Raw genomic sequence first — 19,260 nt, forward strand, 5'->3', positions numbered from 1 at the left:
ACTTGGCCTTGTTGAACCTCATCCTGTTGGAATCAGCCAAAAAAAAGAGTATGAAGGATGTTAGCCTAGGACAGAATTACCACAGAAAACTGGTAGGAAGATATCAAAGCCATCATCAGTTGTAGTATAAAGTAAAACTCCACATCTTTGTTCTTGCATGTATGTTAGGGAACTACAGTTGTCTCTTTTTGCTCTAAAGACTTCTAGAATTCAATAAATAGTATTAGTGTAAAACTTCCACTTGAGCTGTCTGCCCTAGATATAGAGGGTTTCTTCCTGCAAGGAGATAGATGATAACATTTGTGTAACAAACTGGGATCTCATATCATAGATTCTGGAACAGTGTTAGACCATAACTTTAAGTTACATTGTCCACACAAGCAAGTTAAACAGTTTAAAACATTACGATCTCTACAATTGTATGGTTTTATATTGATGGTTGCAAGAATGTTGTAGGGGAAGCAGTTATTGGAAAAGTTTAAGAATCACTGCAATAGAGCAACTTTCTGAAAATGTGTACAGAAAACATCTCTTCTTATGTACTTTGCCAGAAATAGATAAGCAAGGGTTTGATCAAGGTAATTGGAAGGACATAGGGTTTTGAGCTGTTATGTAACCAGCACTGTACATACTAAATGCAAACAATACAGAGAAGAAATGGAAAACTTAGGGCAAATAGTGGAATTTTATTGCTTAATTTATCAACATGCTTTTCTGTTCTTAAGGAATTCCATTCTTGGAATTAATCTTAATAACAGAAATGGAAATTTAGTGTAACAGAAGAACAAAGTAGGAAATGTGAGCAAAACTATAGAATTTAAATAATGAAATATTTGTAGTTGAGCCTGGGCAACTATTTATAAATTCCAAAAAAAGTCTACATGCAAAATATCCAAATATATATATAAGTGAACTAGATTGGAAATAGAGTATGGGCATTAGCCCATGCTGTTCTAGATAATGTCAAGAACAAAAGTGTTAGTTTTGTAAAGACAACACAAAGGAAAGACAGGGCAGTTTGGTAAAAATAGTTCAGCATTCTGAGAACAATTTTGTTCCACACCAAAAAGTTACTGAAAAAGATATATTCAGAATGAGGAAAAACTATAAGAGGACATACAACCACACAGTGCAAGATCAGCTCTCTGGCTAAGACTGTTGAAAAACAAGCTTAATTAATGATGAAGTGGGACATAAAAGGTAACAATATTCACAAAGTGTGAAACGTGGGGAATTACAAGCACATAAATATTATAGAGAATAACAAGATAAAGAAATAATCTGCAACCATAAACTATGGGCCAGAAAATATCTAGTGTTTTGTAATAAGAGAGTTTTATAACAGTGATTTATTCTTCTATGAGAATTGAGTAGATATATCTAGGAGCTAAAGCAAGGCAAGATTAGTAGCAACAGCAGATATAGTTGTTGCTGACACAAAAACAGGAAGTGAAAGGCAAGGTGGTTTAATTAAGACAGTTCTTGGAATTTCTGTTTCTTAAAAGGTAGAAATGAATCTCTCACTAAAATTAGATGTAGATCTTGCTTCATTAGTCCAAGTAACATGGATAGGATAAACTCATTATGTTTATGCACCCTCCTTATTACAGTGGAAGCAATTTTCTGCTTACTTGTTAGGTTGTGATGGAAAAATTATCAGGAAACACTATACATTATACATTGCATACATATAGAGAGAGTGTTCATATCAAAGCTTTATGTACTCTTTTCAAAAATATGGATTATTTAATCAGCTCTGTGTTAATTCAGTAACATTTTAATGAGTTATGATAATCAGATGGGAAATTAGATCAATTAAATGCTGTATGTATTTTTGAAAGAAATACACTAGAAATACCTGGATTAATTTGACCAGATATAGATGTCCACAGTATTACATTAAGGTGCTGTCATTTTCTGAGGTTATCCATTTCACTCAAAAGCAGACATGCAGAGTCAAATGGCTAATGCTATAGAAATATTTATGTCACTCTGCTGACTATTTAGGCAGCTTAGGGCAATTCTATCAAATGGTAGACAGGCTGAATTTTTTACCAGTTACCTGTTGCTGGATTATAATTACTGTAGGGATTTTTTTTTCAATCTACACAGTTCTGGGAAGCACAGTTTTAAAGAGATGTAAAAAGAACAGAGAGCAGCAACTTATGTCATTACAGCACATAAGTACTCAAAAGCTTTGTCATCTTATTTGTACTCATTGCAGCTTTAAAGATATAAGGCTAAAAGTTGAGAACTTGAAAAAAACTGGTTTATACAAAAGGAATTGCAGGGGTCTCAAGGTTACAACCACCAGTTTTAGGGTGTAGGGAAATTATGTGTCTTGTTCCAGGAAATTTTTTAAAGATATCTAGGAAGAGCACTGTATTATGTCTAAGGAGAAATAGCTACGGTTTGTACTGACATTAGCCATCTTATTTTTTCTTTATCTTCCAAGCAGTCCTTCTAAAAGCAATACTCTCTTGATGCTTCAGGGTAATTTCTGAAGTCCTTGTTCTTAAACAGTTCTTTCCAGGACTTTTTAACCTCTTGTCAGACTACTCTCAATAACTCTGTCCCATGAGACTTTGGTTTTTTATATCCTTTGTTCTAGCATGCTAGTGACTATTTTTATTTGGTCTATAGGATGTTAGAGCTAGAAGTTTGAACTGAGGCAAAATATCTTTCAGTCCATGTCTGAAACAAGGCTAAGTGAAAATCATAATAATGCACAAACTTTATAATACCAAGCAGAAATAATAAGTAGATGCTGAAGAACAGAAATTATACAAATTCAGATTACCATTGTCAGATTCCTGAGCCCCTCTATGCCAGTTTCTTTTTCAGTTACACACATACATAATTCACAGATGGAAATAGCCTTTTTACGGAGCCTAATATTTTACACACTTTTGATTTTTATATATGTACCTGCCTTTATTATGCTGAATAACCCAAGTACCTGAACTAATGATTATGGGGCGGCTGTGATATCTCTGCTGCTTGCAAACATTGGTTCATAAATGGTTCATGGTAAGGAGACAAATATAAATATAATCCTTTATACTGTGTTGATGAATAAAATAGTAGATGTCTTATAGCGAAAGAATCCTTTTAGGATCCTGTTAGTCCTCTATGTTACCTGCAGAGGTCAATTCTGTAGTATTTCTCTGCAGCTGAAAAAGGAGATAAAAATGATCATAAATATGACAACAGATATTTAGCTTCTGTACTCTGCATATCCTTTCACTTCGCAGCTCTCAAAAATCTCATAGACAGAGTTAAGACATGCAGGATTCATTTCCTATATTTCAGAGAAACAGAAGGAATGTCCCATCTTAAAGTAACAGCATTTAAGACATTTCTAGACCTCATATCATTAAAGTCACTTTCATGTCACCTGAACAATTAGAAATATAGAGAAATAAATGTAGATTTTCTAACACAAAGTACTGAAATGATTTTCAGTTGTTTTTCATCTCTGTTAATTTCTGACAGTCTGGAAAATGTTCTCTGTTACTATAAAAAGTGTTAACATTTCTGAGGTGCATTTCACTTCCTCAAAAATGCCTATATATTTTCAACAAAATAATAAGTATTTCAAACTAAGTAGTGTATCCCTTTGATTTAAAAAAAAAAAATAGATACCAGTAAGGCAATGAGATTCTGTTTACACCTTCAGTTTTTCTAATGTGACAGGAAAAATACAGCAAAATATGTTTAACAAATAAAAACCACTTTACAGCATCAAACCTGTTACCAGGATTGTTACCAAATAAGTGATATTTTCTTTTAAAAGGGAGTCTATGCAGCAGTGGGCAAAGATGTGAGAAAATTCTTTTAACTTGAGTACAATAGCATTTTGATCTTGTGTCTTTTGCCAGCTATTGCTTCCTCATTTATCTGTATCAGAGACTAATATGTACTAGCAGATGTCTTAGTTTTGAGAACAAGGACTGCATGTTAGAGCAAAGAATGATAAGAGAAATACCTTATGACTTGACCACATATTTGAGATACTCTTTAGTAGAAAAGATTCACCAGAAGACCCAAAACCATGTCCACATAAGTCCACAGAAATAATTAGCATGTATTCAGGAAGTGTAATAAATATGTAATAGAAATGTGATGAATATGTACTAGTTTCAGCAATATAACCTGCTCTGTTTGGTTGGTGGGTGTGCAAGCTTTGTGGAGTATCTCTGAGTTATTCATAGTATTACATTGGTTTGCTTTCTCTTTAAATGTACTAACTTCAGTGAAGCTGCATTTTCCCTGCCCATTGGCACAGCCTTCTACTCTGTAATGAAACTTAATTTCAAAAATGTCAAACATTACAAATAAATAAGAAATCACAGATGCTGAAGTTGACTACAAATGGTTTTGTGGACCCTGGTCTCTCACTATGGCCTCCAATTTCTTAATTAAGCCAGAGTTAGAGAAACGTTACCATCTTTTCTGCTCTTACCCAGTGGAACTGGAGTGGCATGTTTTAAAAGGACAGCTACTGATTATTTTGTGTGTGTGTCAGTGACCATGTCTAGTACTGAACTTGGTCTCTGGAGTGCTAGTTTACAGTTCTTTTCTTTTTTCCTTAAACTATAGGCAGATACAGATGAAGGTTCAAATCACAGCATTAAGATGTATATTACACATGCTACAGACAAGAAAAATGTTCGTTTTGTTTACTCTGATTCAGACCCATTTGCAAATAATAAACTAAAACATTCAAAGTACAACAAGGTTGCCTGTGCTTCAAAGCAGTACACTGGGACAGATAATTTTTTCCTTATTATGGCAATTCTTTTACCATTGGGTGTTTGTGTTTTGGGGTTTTTTTGTGAAACATCATACAAATAGTAAATAAATGAGGGTATCCCTTCATTTCCTGAAGCATGACATTTCTGAAAAAAAGAATAACATCATAGCAGTATAAGTGACTGTAATTGAAGGGTTAGTTTAAACTGAGGTACATTCCAGGCTTTATTTTTTCACCTTTGTAACAGACACTGCTGTGAAACCTTCAGCAAATATTAAAAACTCATTTCAGTCAGGTCTAGCCCAGAAAGCTGCTAAATAGAAATAATCTTGCTAAGAATAAAATGCCATCTACTTTGATGTGGGCTCACGTTTAGAACATATATCAGAGTGCCAACAGAGATTTCTTTCTACAGTTTTCCCTACAGCTCTGACTAAGACATTTTTTTTTCCAATAACGGTTTTCTCTAGATAAAAATAAACCATACTATTCTAACTGTTGTCTTTCATGATCTCCCTACTTTCATTAAGAACTTTGAAAACTAAAAATACATTATATAGCAATAAAAGCAATTATTATCCTTATTTGAGTCTCTAAAAAAAGTATAGGGAACAATTTTTCCTTGTTTCTTTAACAAAACATCCAATAAAACCTTCATCATGTTTATAGTAATATATACTGAATTTCAGTATACTGAATTCAGTTTATAGTAATATATACTGAATTTCAGTAACTATTTTTTATGGTTGTCTTAATTAATTTTTTTCATCTAACTGATGTTCAAAAATGCTTGTTGAACACCGTAAATGTTCTTTAGTCAATATGCAATCAGGAGTCATGCATTCTCATTGCAGTGCAAATAGTTTACTCACTGTAGTGGTTTCATTATTACATCAATTGAAAACATATATATTTAATTTGTTTCAACTATATTTAATATATATATTTAACATATATATTTAATTTGTTTTAACTAAAAATTCAACTAAGTAGCTATAGTTTAGCCACTGTATGTATAGAATTTTAACACAACCATGCATTTAGCAGAACATTTATTTAGGTGGAAGTTTTAAGATATAGTATTCTAAGAGCAGAAATAGTGTTCATGTATCACTGAAAGATGACTTATTTCTTTTTAGTGTATATTCTGGAACATTTACACAGGTAAATGTAATGTATTATGCAAGTAATGTACTGTGCAGATAAGATCTTAATCACATTTTTTCTTCATTTAATTATTAAAACCACTTAATTTTTTTTTTCTCAGCTACTGACTGCTTTGAATAAATGTGGTCTCTCTAACTTCCACTATGCTCTGTAATATATTAATTACTGAATTAGCTTTTAGTTTCTTTTGTTCTGCACTCCCCAAGAAAGCCTTTTCAGTCTTTTAAAAAGGGGTACATTTCCCCAGTATATTTAAACAGATGCTCATACCAAATCTGTTCTCTCTGGTTCATTAAAGTATCCTAAGACTTCCTACACTGTCTGGAAATTATTTGAAGCTAAGGATAAAAATAATTGCAGAAAATTCTTTTAGGATTGTTTCCTTCCACTTGTTGCCCTGATTTTAGAGTCAGCGAGCAGTGACTGATCCAGGAGCAAAGGTAAGCCAGGAATCCTTGGCTGCCAGAGCAGGGACCCTGCTCTCTGACAGTATATGAATATGGCAAGCAGGTCAGGCCCAATGGCTGTATCTAGGATAAGCACAGTATATCAGAGCACCAGTCAAAGCTACGGGGAATGGGACAGATCCAAGGTCAAGCCAGGAAGCTACTCTGAAGACCAAAGTCAGCATTCAAATAAGCAGCTACATGGCTAGGCATGCACATGGCTGCAACACAGGTCAGTCAGACACCCAGGGCAAAGAACCTCAGCTTGAATGCTCCAAAAAGAAGAGGTAGTCATTGCTGATACTTCCCTCATCTCTTTCTTGAATGGTTTCAAGTGCAGCTTAGGTTTCTCAGGCCTGCCACTTGCATTGTCTAAGTTGCTCCTAGACTCAGACAGCCAAACCTCCAAGAGAAGCTGTGACCCTTATATTTAGATCATGTAGTAGAGTTCATTCATTCACAGTTAATGTGATCTATGTTTCAGGATTTGAGGGTACTTACTGTGAAGTTAACAGTGATGAGTGCATCTCCCATCCGTGCCAAAATGAAGGTCTCTGTGTGGATGGGATCAACCACTACAGGTGAGGAAAATTATTCTAATGACAGATATACAGTATGATAGATGGATGTTTATCATCTAGCTATTGCTTCGGTGCTTTGCCTGTCTAATTTCTGTTGACCTTCAATGTGTTTGATAGCTACATTACAGTCTAGATCTTGTGAGCAAAAAGTCATACATGTACACCATACATGTGAACCCAAAAAATCTATTGTAGGGCTAATTAAAATCTTAAGAATCTAATAAAATCCAGAAAACTGTTGTTGTTAGTCCTGTTAAAATAATGCAAATAATCTGAGTTGAAATAAATAGAAAATCTTCATGAACAATTTAGTTGTAGTTGTTATGTAAGAAATCTTGCAATTACATAGCTCTTGTATCCTTTGTTATGATTACTCTCACAATGTATGGATCTTGTAGTCAGTGATTTTGATCTTCCTCAAGAAGAACTGGCAGTATTACCGTGAGTCAGTGGCATCAGGAAGTCTTTTTCATGAGAAGTGTGATTTTTACAGTAGGGGTTCTCTCATCTTCAGTCTCAGGTCTGCTTGGAGCCTTTTCTGTATATTTTCTTATCACAGTTTACTTCCTCTGCACTGTTTACCAGTTTCCCCAGCTCACACGGAATGGTTTGGGTTGGAAGGGGCCTTAAAGATCATCTAGTTTCAAGCCCTCTACCACTGGAAGGGACACCTTTCACTAAAACAGGTTGCTCAGAGCTCCACCTAGCCTGACCTTGAACACTGCCAGGGATGAGACATCCACAACTTTTCCGGGCAACGTGTTCCAGTGCCTCATCACCCTCACAGCAAAGAACTTCCTCCTAATATCTAATCTAAACGTACTCTCTTTTAGTTTGAATCCATTCCCCCTTGACCTATCATTACATGCTCTTGTAAAAAGTCCCTCTCCTTCTTTCTTGTAAGGTCCTTTCAGGTACTGGAAGACCACAATTAGGTCACCCCTAAGCTTTCTCTTTTCTAGGTTGAACAACCACAACTCTCAGAGTTTCTTCATAGGAGAGGTACTCCATCCTTCTAACCGTTCTTGGTGGCCTCCTCTGGACTTATTCCAACAGGCTGATGTCCTTTCTGTGCTGGGGACCCCAGAGTTGAATGCAGCACTCCATGCAGGGTCTCACCAGACTGGAGTAGAAGGGCAGAATCACCTCCCTTGACCTGCTGGCCCTTTGATGTAGCCCAGGATACAATTAGCTTTCTGGACTGCAAGCACATATTGCCAGCTCATGTCCAGTCTCTCATGTTCCAGGACCCCCAAGTCCTTGCCAGCAGGGCTGCTCTTGATCTGTTTATCCCCCAGCCTATACTGATACCAGGGGTTGCTCCAAGCCAGGTGCAGCACCTTGCACTTGGTCTTCCTAAACCTCACAAGATTCCCATGAGCGCAATTCTGGAGGATGGCATCCCATCCTTCAAGTGTGGGACACATGATCATCCCAGTGTCTTGCACTCTCCCCATAGGTGCTATTTGCAGACCTGAAGCTATAGCACAGGAGGCATCAGTTACTTGGCTCCAGGGCAGGTGTCAAATCAAGTGAAAACCAGCTCAGGCCAAGGCAAGTCCTACGTAAGCCCTTGCACAGTGGATTTAGCACAAAGCCTGTGGCCTTCAGCTAATAATGATGAGAGTCTTATTTACTGGTCTACAGTCACTGTACTTGTGAAGCTTGTTAAAATATAGTCCTTTGTAATGACCTGAAAAAAGCAAACATGATTTTGATACCACATAATTCATACCCCTCAATATCTGCTGTGTTTTTCTGGACTCTTTAGAATGAACTAAAAATTAATGTACTGACATCCTTTTTGTTAGATGCTCCTGCCAACATGGTTTTACTGGGACCCTGTGTGAAGTGGAGATCAATGAATGCTTATCAAGACCCTGCAAAAACAATGGAACTTGCCTGGATCTTGTTAACAGGCTAGTGACTACTAAATGAAATCTGATTCCCTGATTTTATTACGTGAATTCTGCTTACTGCCTTGAGATTTGGATGGGACCTTAAGCGTATGACAAGGATTTGGTGTTAAAGTAAAGCAGGCCAATCCTACTGACTCAGTTTTCTGTCCATATGCAAACTGGAAGGAAATTAGAAGGGGAAAAGTCTCTTACTTATTTTATTATTATTTTATTTATTTGGAAAAAGACTGAAATAGAAGAAAATTGATCTTGAGTTAGATTGCTACATGCATCTCTTTTTTCAGCTTCCAACAGTGACTTTTTCAAATGTAAAGGTTTACTAAAAGTTAAATGAAAGCAAGAGAAAAACTTGTACTATATGTTTTTTCAACAGCACTCCACAAGACTTAGGCCAGAAGACTACTAGTCCTTAAGTCATTCCTTATACCTTCAATTCAAATTACTGTGTCCATTTTTTTCTACTAATTTAACAAAGAGTAAATCACTCTGCTTGCTTCAGAAGGATGGAAATTAGAAAAGTTTGTTCATTATTTTAATATGGATGAGGGTTAGGGACACTAGCTTGACATCAGGAGATATATAAGGCTTCAAAACATTGGAATAGATCACACTGTTACTTCTGTTGACTTACCTGATTTTCTCTTTTCTGAAGATTCATCTGTAACTGTGCACCTGGATACTATGGGTCTTTGTGTGAGATGGATGTAAATGAGTGTGAAACTTTGCCTTGTTTGCATGGAGGAAGCTGCATCAACAGGCTTGGAGGCTATCTGTGTTTCTGTCTACCTGGATTCACAGGTATGATCCACTCTCTACCACAATCAAGAAGCTTATTTCACAGGTTTTACATGGTTTTAATTTTATAGCAAAGGCCTCAACTAAACCAAGGAAAAGCAAACAGGAGCATCTCCTTATTGGAGGATAAATCAATATTAACTCAAATAGAACTTTGATACAATTCTTGTGAAGTGTCTCAAGCTTATTTATATCAAGACTTGATTTATAATTTCTCTAGTCCCCCATACATTCAGCTGAAAACCATTAAAAGAGTTATTGTACAATACAAAGGAAATCAGTGTGGGGTTTTTTTTAATTCAGACAAGAAAAGAACTATTACCATAGATACAGAGTAAATTTTGCAAACACAATAAAATGTTACCTTGTCATTTGAATTTGCACAGAACCATGGCAACAGCTTGACTTTGCTGACCTGTTGGACCTAAACTGTTATCTTTAGTATTAATCTTTGCATTTTTAAAGAATAATGACAAAATAATTGATGGGTAGAGATATAGTAAAATTTCCTTAAAATGATGTTTATTTTTATTTAAATGCTTTGTGTACTGCAGAACTAGTTCATACCTAGTGTTTTGAAAGACCCAGCTTAAGCAACCTGAAAACACATGGGATCATACAACTGCAGAAACGTTTGCAGTTGTTGCCTCAAGTTGCATCATTTCTGCATTCTTTCTGCATAAAATGTTGTTTCCTACCCATTCCAGCCTGCTATGAATACCACATAATTTATAAGATAAAGGATGCAATTTTTCATCCACTGAACTGAGAGAAACATAATTCTCCACAGAACGAAGGACAAGTACAGTTTTGGGAATACATATATAGCTGTATATTCTTTTTCCATTCACCACAAACTTTAGTCCACATATCACTTGTGCACTGTTCTTCAAAATTATTATTGACATTTCAGAGAAAAATCAAAAAATCTATATAATTTTCTTGCCTAAAACTTTTAAATCCTCCCCTCCTGCCCCCGCAATATTTTCTACAAGTGGCCTGTGTTCTGAATAGTACTTCTTTCCTGTCACAGAAACTTCTGTTCACTAGGCAGTGGTGCTGCAGATATAATTTCTAACTAATAGGTGTTAAACCAGCTGTCTTAACCTTTATGTACATGTTTCTGTAAGAGTTCCCAGTTATATTCATAAAAGACTAGACACCTGCACTTGAAGCACTTAGGAGACTTTAATTTGAAAAGGAACAAGCAGTGTGCAGCTGTGCTTTCCTTTTGATTGTTCATTATTGACTAAGCAGTTTGACTTTAGTTCTTTTCCCTAACACATTTAACCAACTAGGATAAGATGTTGGGAGCGGGTTTTGTGATTTTTTTTCCAAATTAGCTGTAGTAGTTGTTTACTATTACAAGTACTTATTTTTTAGTACAACTTCTGTTAGTGTATTTACAAGAATATTTCTTTACTATTTAGTGTTAGTTTTTTACTAACAGAGTAGTGTGATATCAAGGTGTCTATCAAGTGCTGAAACATTACTCAAAAACTAGTGATAGGTTGCCCATCACTTAACTATAACCAGTGACTTTTTTTCCCCCTCCTTTAACTGACACTGTTTGGGCAACCACTATGCAACATACCAGCTAGATGGAGTCCAGAATAATTCATGCAATAAACAGTATAGCAGTTGAACTAAAGTTCTAAAATTATATTGCAGTGTTAGCAGGACCAGAAGGGAGTGAAAGTAATTTAATTTTAAAGTGAGGTCTTTTCAGAGCAAGACATTGCTTTTCTGGATTATGAAGCAAAAAGCACATGTCAAGTGTATGATTCCCTGGCAAACATACAGAATTTTAAATTAGTTCTCTGATAATTTGAGGTTTTTAAGAACTTTTTATAGAAATTACAGTTTAAATAGCTAATAGCTGATTTTTCATATTCAATTTAACAAAGGTAATTGTACTGTTTAAAGGTACCAAGCTGTGAAATTATAACTAGTGAAAGAAAATACTACATAACTACAAAATATTAATACTCACAGTACTGAATTTGTAAGAGGAATTCATTTAACTGTTTGAAAGACAGGTGTAATTCCACTTTAATATTCAGTAATTTCACCAATTTACAAGCAACTTTTCTTTCACAGACCAGACACCTTTAAAGGTATGTGGCAGTGTGAATTGTTTTCAATGATCAGTTGAATTTTAAAAAAAATTTAATGTACAATGAAAACTTTAATCATTGACTGTTAAGATATTATAGACTTATGAAGTTGAGTGGAAACAAATTACAATACATTTAATTGGTTAGGTCAAAGATTCATTTAATATTTCAATTAATTTATAAAATTATTTTAAAATTATTAATATTCATCAGATATTTTGATTTATTTTTTTTCTGGTTATCATGTAATTTAATGTTTTGGAGAATACACTTTTTAGACACTGATCTCTGCTCTGTTACCTCTGAAATTTTGGCATCTAATGCATCACTTAATATTTTAAATTCTCCATAAATTTATATTATTTTGGATTTATTTTGCATTTTTCATATTTTTATTTAATTTTAAATAGATGTTAACAAAAAATACATTAAAATAATTTATTAAATATTAAACTATAGCATTTTCTCCACACTGCTAAGATAAAATCTGCTGCTTTGCAGCTCTTGTAGACACTTAAAAAAGGAGATCACAGTTCAGATGACAAACACACAGGTGTATTCTTTCTGTCAGGATTTAATTGGTAGCTACAATGGTCTTAAGCCTTAGACATCACTAATGCACCATGGTTAAAGCCCTCATCACAGATACTTTGGAAAATAAAACTTGTGTGATCTGAGCATGCAAGAAACTGAGGTTTTTTTTCCAAAAATGAGAAGTGACTTAATAAAAGAGTGCTCTATTTGAAAGAGAAGAAAAGTAACAAAATAATAATGCCAAACAATCGACTAATCATTTTTAAAAGTACACAGTTCCTTTCCTCTGGTTTATTTTGGTGTTTTTTTTCTAAAATACCCTCTAGTTCTTACTGCATCCTCTCTCGTGCAGTAGCATAGTGTGTATGTTTAGTTGTCCTCAATCATACTGGCTAGAAAGGGCACATCACAGATGCAGCTGACCCAGTGACGTGAACTTTCCATCCCCATTTTAGTGCCTCTCAGTTTTGTAATTGGTTTTGCCTGGCTAGTGTTGCCCCATGAAACAATACTGCTCAGTTCTGCTAGGTATTCTTCATGACACAAGATCTAATTATTCAATTTCTATCAGCTGCTGCTGTTATTTTAGATTTATTTGCTCTTTAGCAACTTTATATATACAGTATACATCCTTGTTGCCCAGAATGATCTTTGGGCAACAGATATATGTTGTTCCTTCAGATCTATGACTTCAACATACTACAGCTGCAAACTGCCTCCTTACATATTTTGAGCACTCTCTTCCAAGTACACAAAAACACCATTACTTTTTCAAAGTTTTATGCTCCATTGTAAAAATTATTGAATTGAGATAGCATTAAAATTTTATATTGAAAGATGCGGGCCTGGAAAACTACTATTTTTTTAAATGCTTACATAACATAAAGAAACTTGACAGAAGCACAGGATATAGTTTCTAGATAAGCAGGTAGCTGCAAAATTCTCTGCACTCTCATTCTCCAGTCTGATCATTCTTGTTCCATACCTCCCATTTTTACATGAGGAAAATCTGACCTGGTTTATAGAACTAAATGAAAAAAATCACTGTCTGAAAGTCCTAGTAGAATAGCTCTTTGCTCAAGATCACATTTGTTACTGCTTATTGTCGTACATTGGTGGTACCTGAGTGTTAGATACAAAAACATAATATGGAAGATGCCTCCTGAGTCACTGAATATAAAACGTGTTTTTCTAAACAATCAGCCATTCATTGGCTGGAATAATGAGTGTTAGTGGTAATAACATGAACTGCTAAATTTCTACTACAAAAGTAAAGAAACAAACAACCTTAAACATTTTGCTTTGTAACGTGCCAAATATGAGACTTAATGTGCATAGAAGGTAGACATTTTGAGTAAGAAAACACCATGTTTCCATAGTCTTCTTTTACACTAAGATAGCCTTTGAAACATGTCTTAATCAGGGACTGCTTTGCTCTGTATGATTCCATAATCCTTTTATTTCATAAACATTACTATAAATACAGGAAACTTGTTCATAATCTGAGGACATCAAAAGCTATGTCAGATTTAATTTTGGCTTGATAGCCAAACATTTGTTAGAGAATCTGAAAATAAACTGCAAACAAGCTGAACCCTCATTACTGTTTGTGGAATTATAAATTAAATGGAATGTAAACAGCAAATTAAAACTAAAAGCAAAATAAGGAAATATAATCAATGAGTATAGCTATATCTTCATTGATACAAATTAGTCTGATGTTGCATTCTGAATGTGCTCTGGTACACAATTATGTAAAGAATAAAATATGAAAAATATACGTGTATCCATATTCCACTGAGTTTGGTATTAAAAAATATTAATGAAAACACTAATATTACTTTCACTTTAGCTGCTCAATATAGCATTTTAAATGGAATAAGTAATTAAACATAATGTGCTATGATCGCTTACCCTGAAGGTCGTTTTCATGATTGAAGTGTTAATCACTTCTTCTAAATCTTGCCATCTGAACAACCTTATGTCAAAATATAACTGAGATGATTCAGACATACCTCAAGTGAAATAATTTTCATGTTAATGAAAAATTTATTTTATATTCAACTATAAACCATAAGTGTCTGGGTCATTAAGTCTGCTGCAAAATGGATTTAATAAGAATACAATTTTTTTGACTGTAGAGTTCTGTTTGTTCATTCCTAGTTGCTTCATTTGAAAGGATTCTAGGATTACCAAGTTGTTACTGCCTTTGTTGACAGATTTGGTCCTTCTTAAGTCTTTATTTTCTGATCTTCCTTTGTTTCAGGTTAAGTAAATCAAAGATCTCTTTCAAAGACTAAAGGTCTGGGTTTTTTTAAATGTGTTGGGTTGACCTTGTCCCTCTGCCAGCTGCTCATCCAGTTGTTCTTTCAATCCCCCTTATCAACAGAATAGGAAAAGAAATTAAAGATGAGAAAACTCATGGGTCAGTGACAGAGAAAGTAGGATAGATTGCACCCTTCAGTGAGTTTGCTGATGACACCAAGCTGTGTGGTGCAGTTGACCTGCTGGAGGAAAGGCGTGCCATCGAGAGGGACCTTGACAGGCTTGAGAGGCGGGCCCATGAGGTTCAACAAGGCCAAGTGCAAGGTCTTGCATGTAGGTGGGGCAATCCCAGGCTGGAGGTGCTGGTTGACAAGAAGGTCAACATGACCTGGTGATGTGCACTTGCAGCCCAGAAAGCCAGCCTTATCCTGGCATGCATTAAAAGGAGTCGGGTCAGCAGGTCAAGAGAGATGATTCTCCCCCTCTACTCTGCTCTTGTGAGACCCCACCTGAAGTACTGTGTCCAACTCTGGCTTCCCAGCACAAGAAGGATATGGACCTTCTGGAGTGAGTCCAGAGGAGGGTCACAAAAATGATCAGTTAGAGCAGGTCCCCAGTGAAGATAGACTAGAGAGTTGGGGCTGTTCAGCCTCCAGAAGAGAAGGCTCTGAGCAGACCTTGTAGCAGCTTTTGGGTACCTTCGGGCAGGGTAAGGGGGGAAAGACTTTAAACTAAAAGAGGATATATTTAGATTAGGTATTAGGAAGAAATGCTTCACTGTGTGGTGGTGAGATACTTGAAACAGTTTACCCAGAGAAGCTATGGATGCCCCATCCCTGGAAGTGTTCAAGGCAAGGTTGGATGGAGCTTTAAGAAACCTGCTCTAGTGCAATGGTCCCTGCCCATGGCAGGGGGATTGGAACTAGTTGATCTTTAATGTCTCTTGCAACACAAAACTGACCATAAGTTACCAGTTATCCTCACAGTCAAAACAACCTTGACTTGGGGAAAAATAATATATTTTATTGCTGATTAAAATAGACTTCTGTATGGGAAGAAAAAACCCACAATATAAAACAACAGTTTCCCCTCTTTCTTCTCTTCCCTTAGCACACTTTCACATTTCCAAATCGTCTACCTCCCTGCAAGAACAGCACAGGGAGATGGGGAATGGGGGACTGTGGTCAATTCATAACAGCTTCTTTCTGCTACTTCCTTCTTCTCACACTTTTCCCCTACTCCTGCATAGGTACTTTTCCCAGGCTATAGTCCTTCAATATATATCTACTTCAGTATGGGTTCCACCGTTAGCATTCTTTCAGGAAACAATCACCTGCTCCTGGATGGAGTTCTCCGTGGTCTGCAGTGTGGATATTTACTGGTGTTGGGAGTACTCACCACAGAGTGCAGGGGAATACCTGAACCACTCTGGTCTTCCCCATGGGCTGTGAGGAAGTTTCTGCTTCAGTGCTTGAAGCAATTTCTCTCCCTCCTTCTGTGACCTTGGTGCTCACAGGGTTGTTTCTGTTTTCCCCCCTTCATTTGTGCAGTGTTTCGCCCTTTCTTAGATATGTTTTCTCAGAGGTACCACCGTCTTGAGGGGCTCAGTTGTGTCTTACAGTGGATTCTTTGGAGAGAGATGGAACTGTGTCTGCCATGAGGCAATCCCCGGTCTCTCCTCACAGAAGGTGCCTTGCAACTCCCCCAACACTTTAACACCTCCAGCCAATACTAAAAGTAATATTTCAGTGTATTAAACTGAGGCATACAAATTCAAAATTCTCATTCAAACTCCCAATTATTGGATATCATCCAAAAGATACCTAAAAATGAGTAGGTACCATTAAGTCACTGGTTTCAGTCATCTTTTCTACAGAGCAGTAATTATTCCTTAATTCTAAATAGCTATTCTGTTCAGCACAGATCTACTCTTTCAGTCCTATTTTCTCTATGAGCTGAGTACAAACTGATATTTGAAAGTGACTGTGCACTTAAGTTGCATGTTAAACCAAGTCAAAATGTTGGCTTAAATAGCTCAGCTTGTATTTTATCTTTTATGTCAGCTCTGAAGCCTAGCCTTCCTTATCCTGGGCTTAGGAACCTGCTGTTCATCTTGTCTGTGTGACAATGAAAACTCTCTTCTGCTTTTCATACAACAGGCTGACCTAATAAAAATGTCCCCCAAAATCTAATCAATGAAAAGGAAAAGAACTTTACTCATCTTTTTTGACCTTCCCAGCTATTTCTACAGCTTTATACTGCCAGTCAACTGTGGCAGTGATTACATCTGCGCTCCTCAAGCCTCTGCCTGCCTTCCTTGCTATTGATATCCAGAGGAAGAAGAGCAACTACACAACTAACTGAAGTGACTACTTATTTAGAGTCAGAGGCGAGGAATCTCTTGGCACACTTCCTGAAATGTCAAAGCAAGATGCAGCTTATACATCAAGAGGCCAAAACAGATTGGCACACCAAGAATAAATCTAACATGAAGACTGACAGATCTGTATGTCTGTACAAAATTTGGAGGTAGCGGTGTCTGCCTTTAGTTTAGGGATTAGAGAATTCACATAAGTTTGGGGAATTTTAGATTTGGTGAAAACACTATCTTCCCAAGGACCAAACTGGGGTTTGCTGACCTGTTGCTCCCCATATCATCCTTTCGGGTTTTTGGGGCGATAAATGCAATGTTTCCCTTTCCTAGTCACTGAGAACCTTCCCAATTTCCATTTTTTTTCAGATGTAATAGTAAGTAGCCTTTCAAGGACGTAAGTCGACTTTCTCAGCACCTTCAGGGGCAGTCCATAGGGTACTGAATTACGGTACAAGAATTGAACACCAGAATTTATGTTTAGCCCAGTGTTCTGTATGCCACAAGAGAAACCAAGTTAGATTATCGTGTCTAATCTTTGTTACCCAAGTTCAGTATTTGGATGTGACTTTTTCATAATTTGATTTCAAATATTATATTTACAGCTTCAGAAACAGGAGGACAGCAAACACTTTTATATTTGAGGAAACATTTCTTTTGTGTAGTCTGCAAAGGTTATCATGCCATATAGTGGTGACCTCCAACTAGAAAGATAAAGAAATGTGCAGTTTCAAAGAAATGAAGTTACTGAACAGCTGAAAATTCTATTTATAAGAAAGAAAGGTATCTATAGCTCATGCTAAGTCTCTGGTCCTTAAGGAGACGGAGTCAATAACTATCTAATTTTTTGTACAGATTATGCTCAAAATATGCAATGCTACGGGTCCGTTTATAATGAGCGTTTGGCAACAGCAACTCTCAATGTGTATACAAATTAAATCTGGTGATTAGGAAGTTGGATGACAGTATACTCCCCTTGTTTAGTGAAATATAATTGTTTTGGGCTACAGATCTGTGCCTTTAGGGAGAAAAATCCCGGTCTTTTGGCAAAGAATATCTAAATATGAAGTGTTTGTTCTTCATGCTCATTACTGTCTAATTTAAATGTATTTAGTATACTGATTCTAAGGTGATTTCACCAATGTGTTGTACAGCTAATTACTATTTATCTTCAAACAGAACCAGCTTCTTTTTATGGATTTGTAGACGTCAGTAAAAAAGGAATAGAACTAGCGCTGCTCCTTATTTTTGACTGCTGAAAAGAAGCTGTGTTATTTATGAATAGAAACAATGTAGAAAACACCACTTTATAATATTAAAAAGGACACTGTTCATGCAGTCATGTACATGCTAGGAACTAGATAAATTTCCCACTGTATCCACTGCTTAGAGTGCTATCATGGATTGGGAGAAAATCTCAATTTGATTCTCACACTTTCCTCCGAGTTTCCTGCACATTCATAGTGGTTCCTAAATTAATAAATATTTTCAAATGACTTCTGCTGCTTTTTGCACACATCACTCCCTGTTGACCGGAACAATGCCTTGAATCTAGTTTTGCATACAATGTAAGATTATGATAATACATTCTCCCCCACGTTTTCTCTCTTTCTGTGGCTAGTCTGTTTAATAATAATAACAATTAATACAAAATGGGAAAAACAAACAAACAAACAAAACCAAAAGCTCTCAAAACAAAATAACCCAGAAGAAATATTTTCAATATAAAATATCCAGTGGTGAGCCATCTATGCATTCTGCCAGTTTATGTGAAATGTTGCTCCATGTTAAGTAGATCTGGAAACATATGAGAACAATTATTTAATTTATTAGTGAAAATGGAGGAAGGTGCTCCCTTACACTCATATAACTGACAGCGGTAAGCATATTGTATATCACAATTCAAAATTTGCAGGCTGTATTAAATGGAAAAAAAGAAACAGCTGCATCAGAATAATGCAACCCCAGGGTAATTGTTTTTCCTCTAAAGAGTGACACTAAAGTTAAATACAAATCCATAGTAATATGGCTGAAGTAGTTCTGCTCTCAACATCTTTATTTGGGACTCTAACGCTCCATTGCATTATGCTACCTAGACATGCTGATAGTTCTTTCCTCTGTCTTCTAGTTTCTAAAGTCCTTCAGCATCTGACTTTCATGGAAAGGCTGGTTGTCTCTCTCAAAATAAGGGACTTTGCTGAGGTATTCAAGAATATTGGCACCATTCTTGTAGATTGTCTTGTTGCCACAAAATTTCAATATAATTGTAGTAGTAATAATAACAGCAACAATAATAATTCCTTTCTTCG

The 19,260-nt window shown here is 35.9% G+C and overlaps 1 protein-coding gene across 1 annotated transcript in view; it reads left to right on the forward strand.

The window, feature by feature from the left end:
- Positions 1–19,260, forward strand: part of EYS (eyes shut homolog) — a 766,416-nt gene that overhangs the window by 297,226 nt on the left and 449,930 nt on the right. Inside the window, 3 exon segments of the mRNA XM_018077885.2 lie at positions 6,854–6,950; positions 8,762–8,869; positions 9,522–9,667. Coding sequence (XP_017933374.2) covers positions 6,854–6,950; positions 8,762–8,869; positions 9,522–9,667 — 351 coding nt within the window.

Source organism: Manacus vitellinus, unplaced genomic scaffold (assembly GCF_001715985.3).
Source record: "Manacus vitellinus isolate BGI_N305 unplaced genomic scaffold, ASM171598v3 scaffold_4_pilon, whole genome shotgun sequence".
Lineage (NCBI taxonomy): Eukaryota > Metazoa > Chordata > Aves > Passeriformes > Pipridae > Manacus > Manacus vitellinus.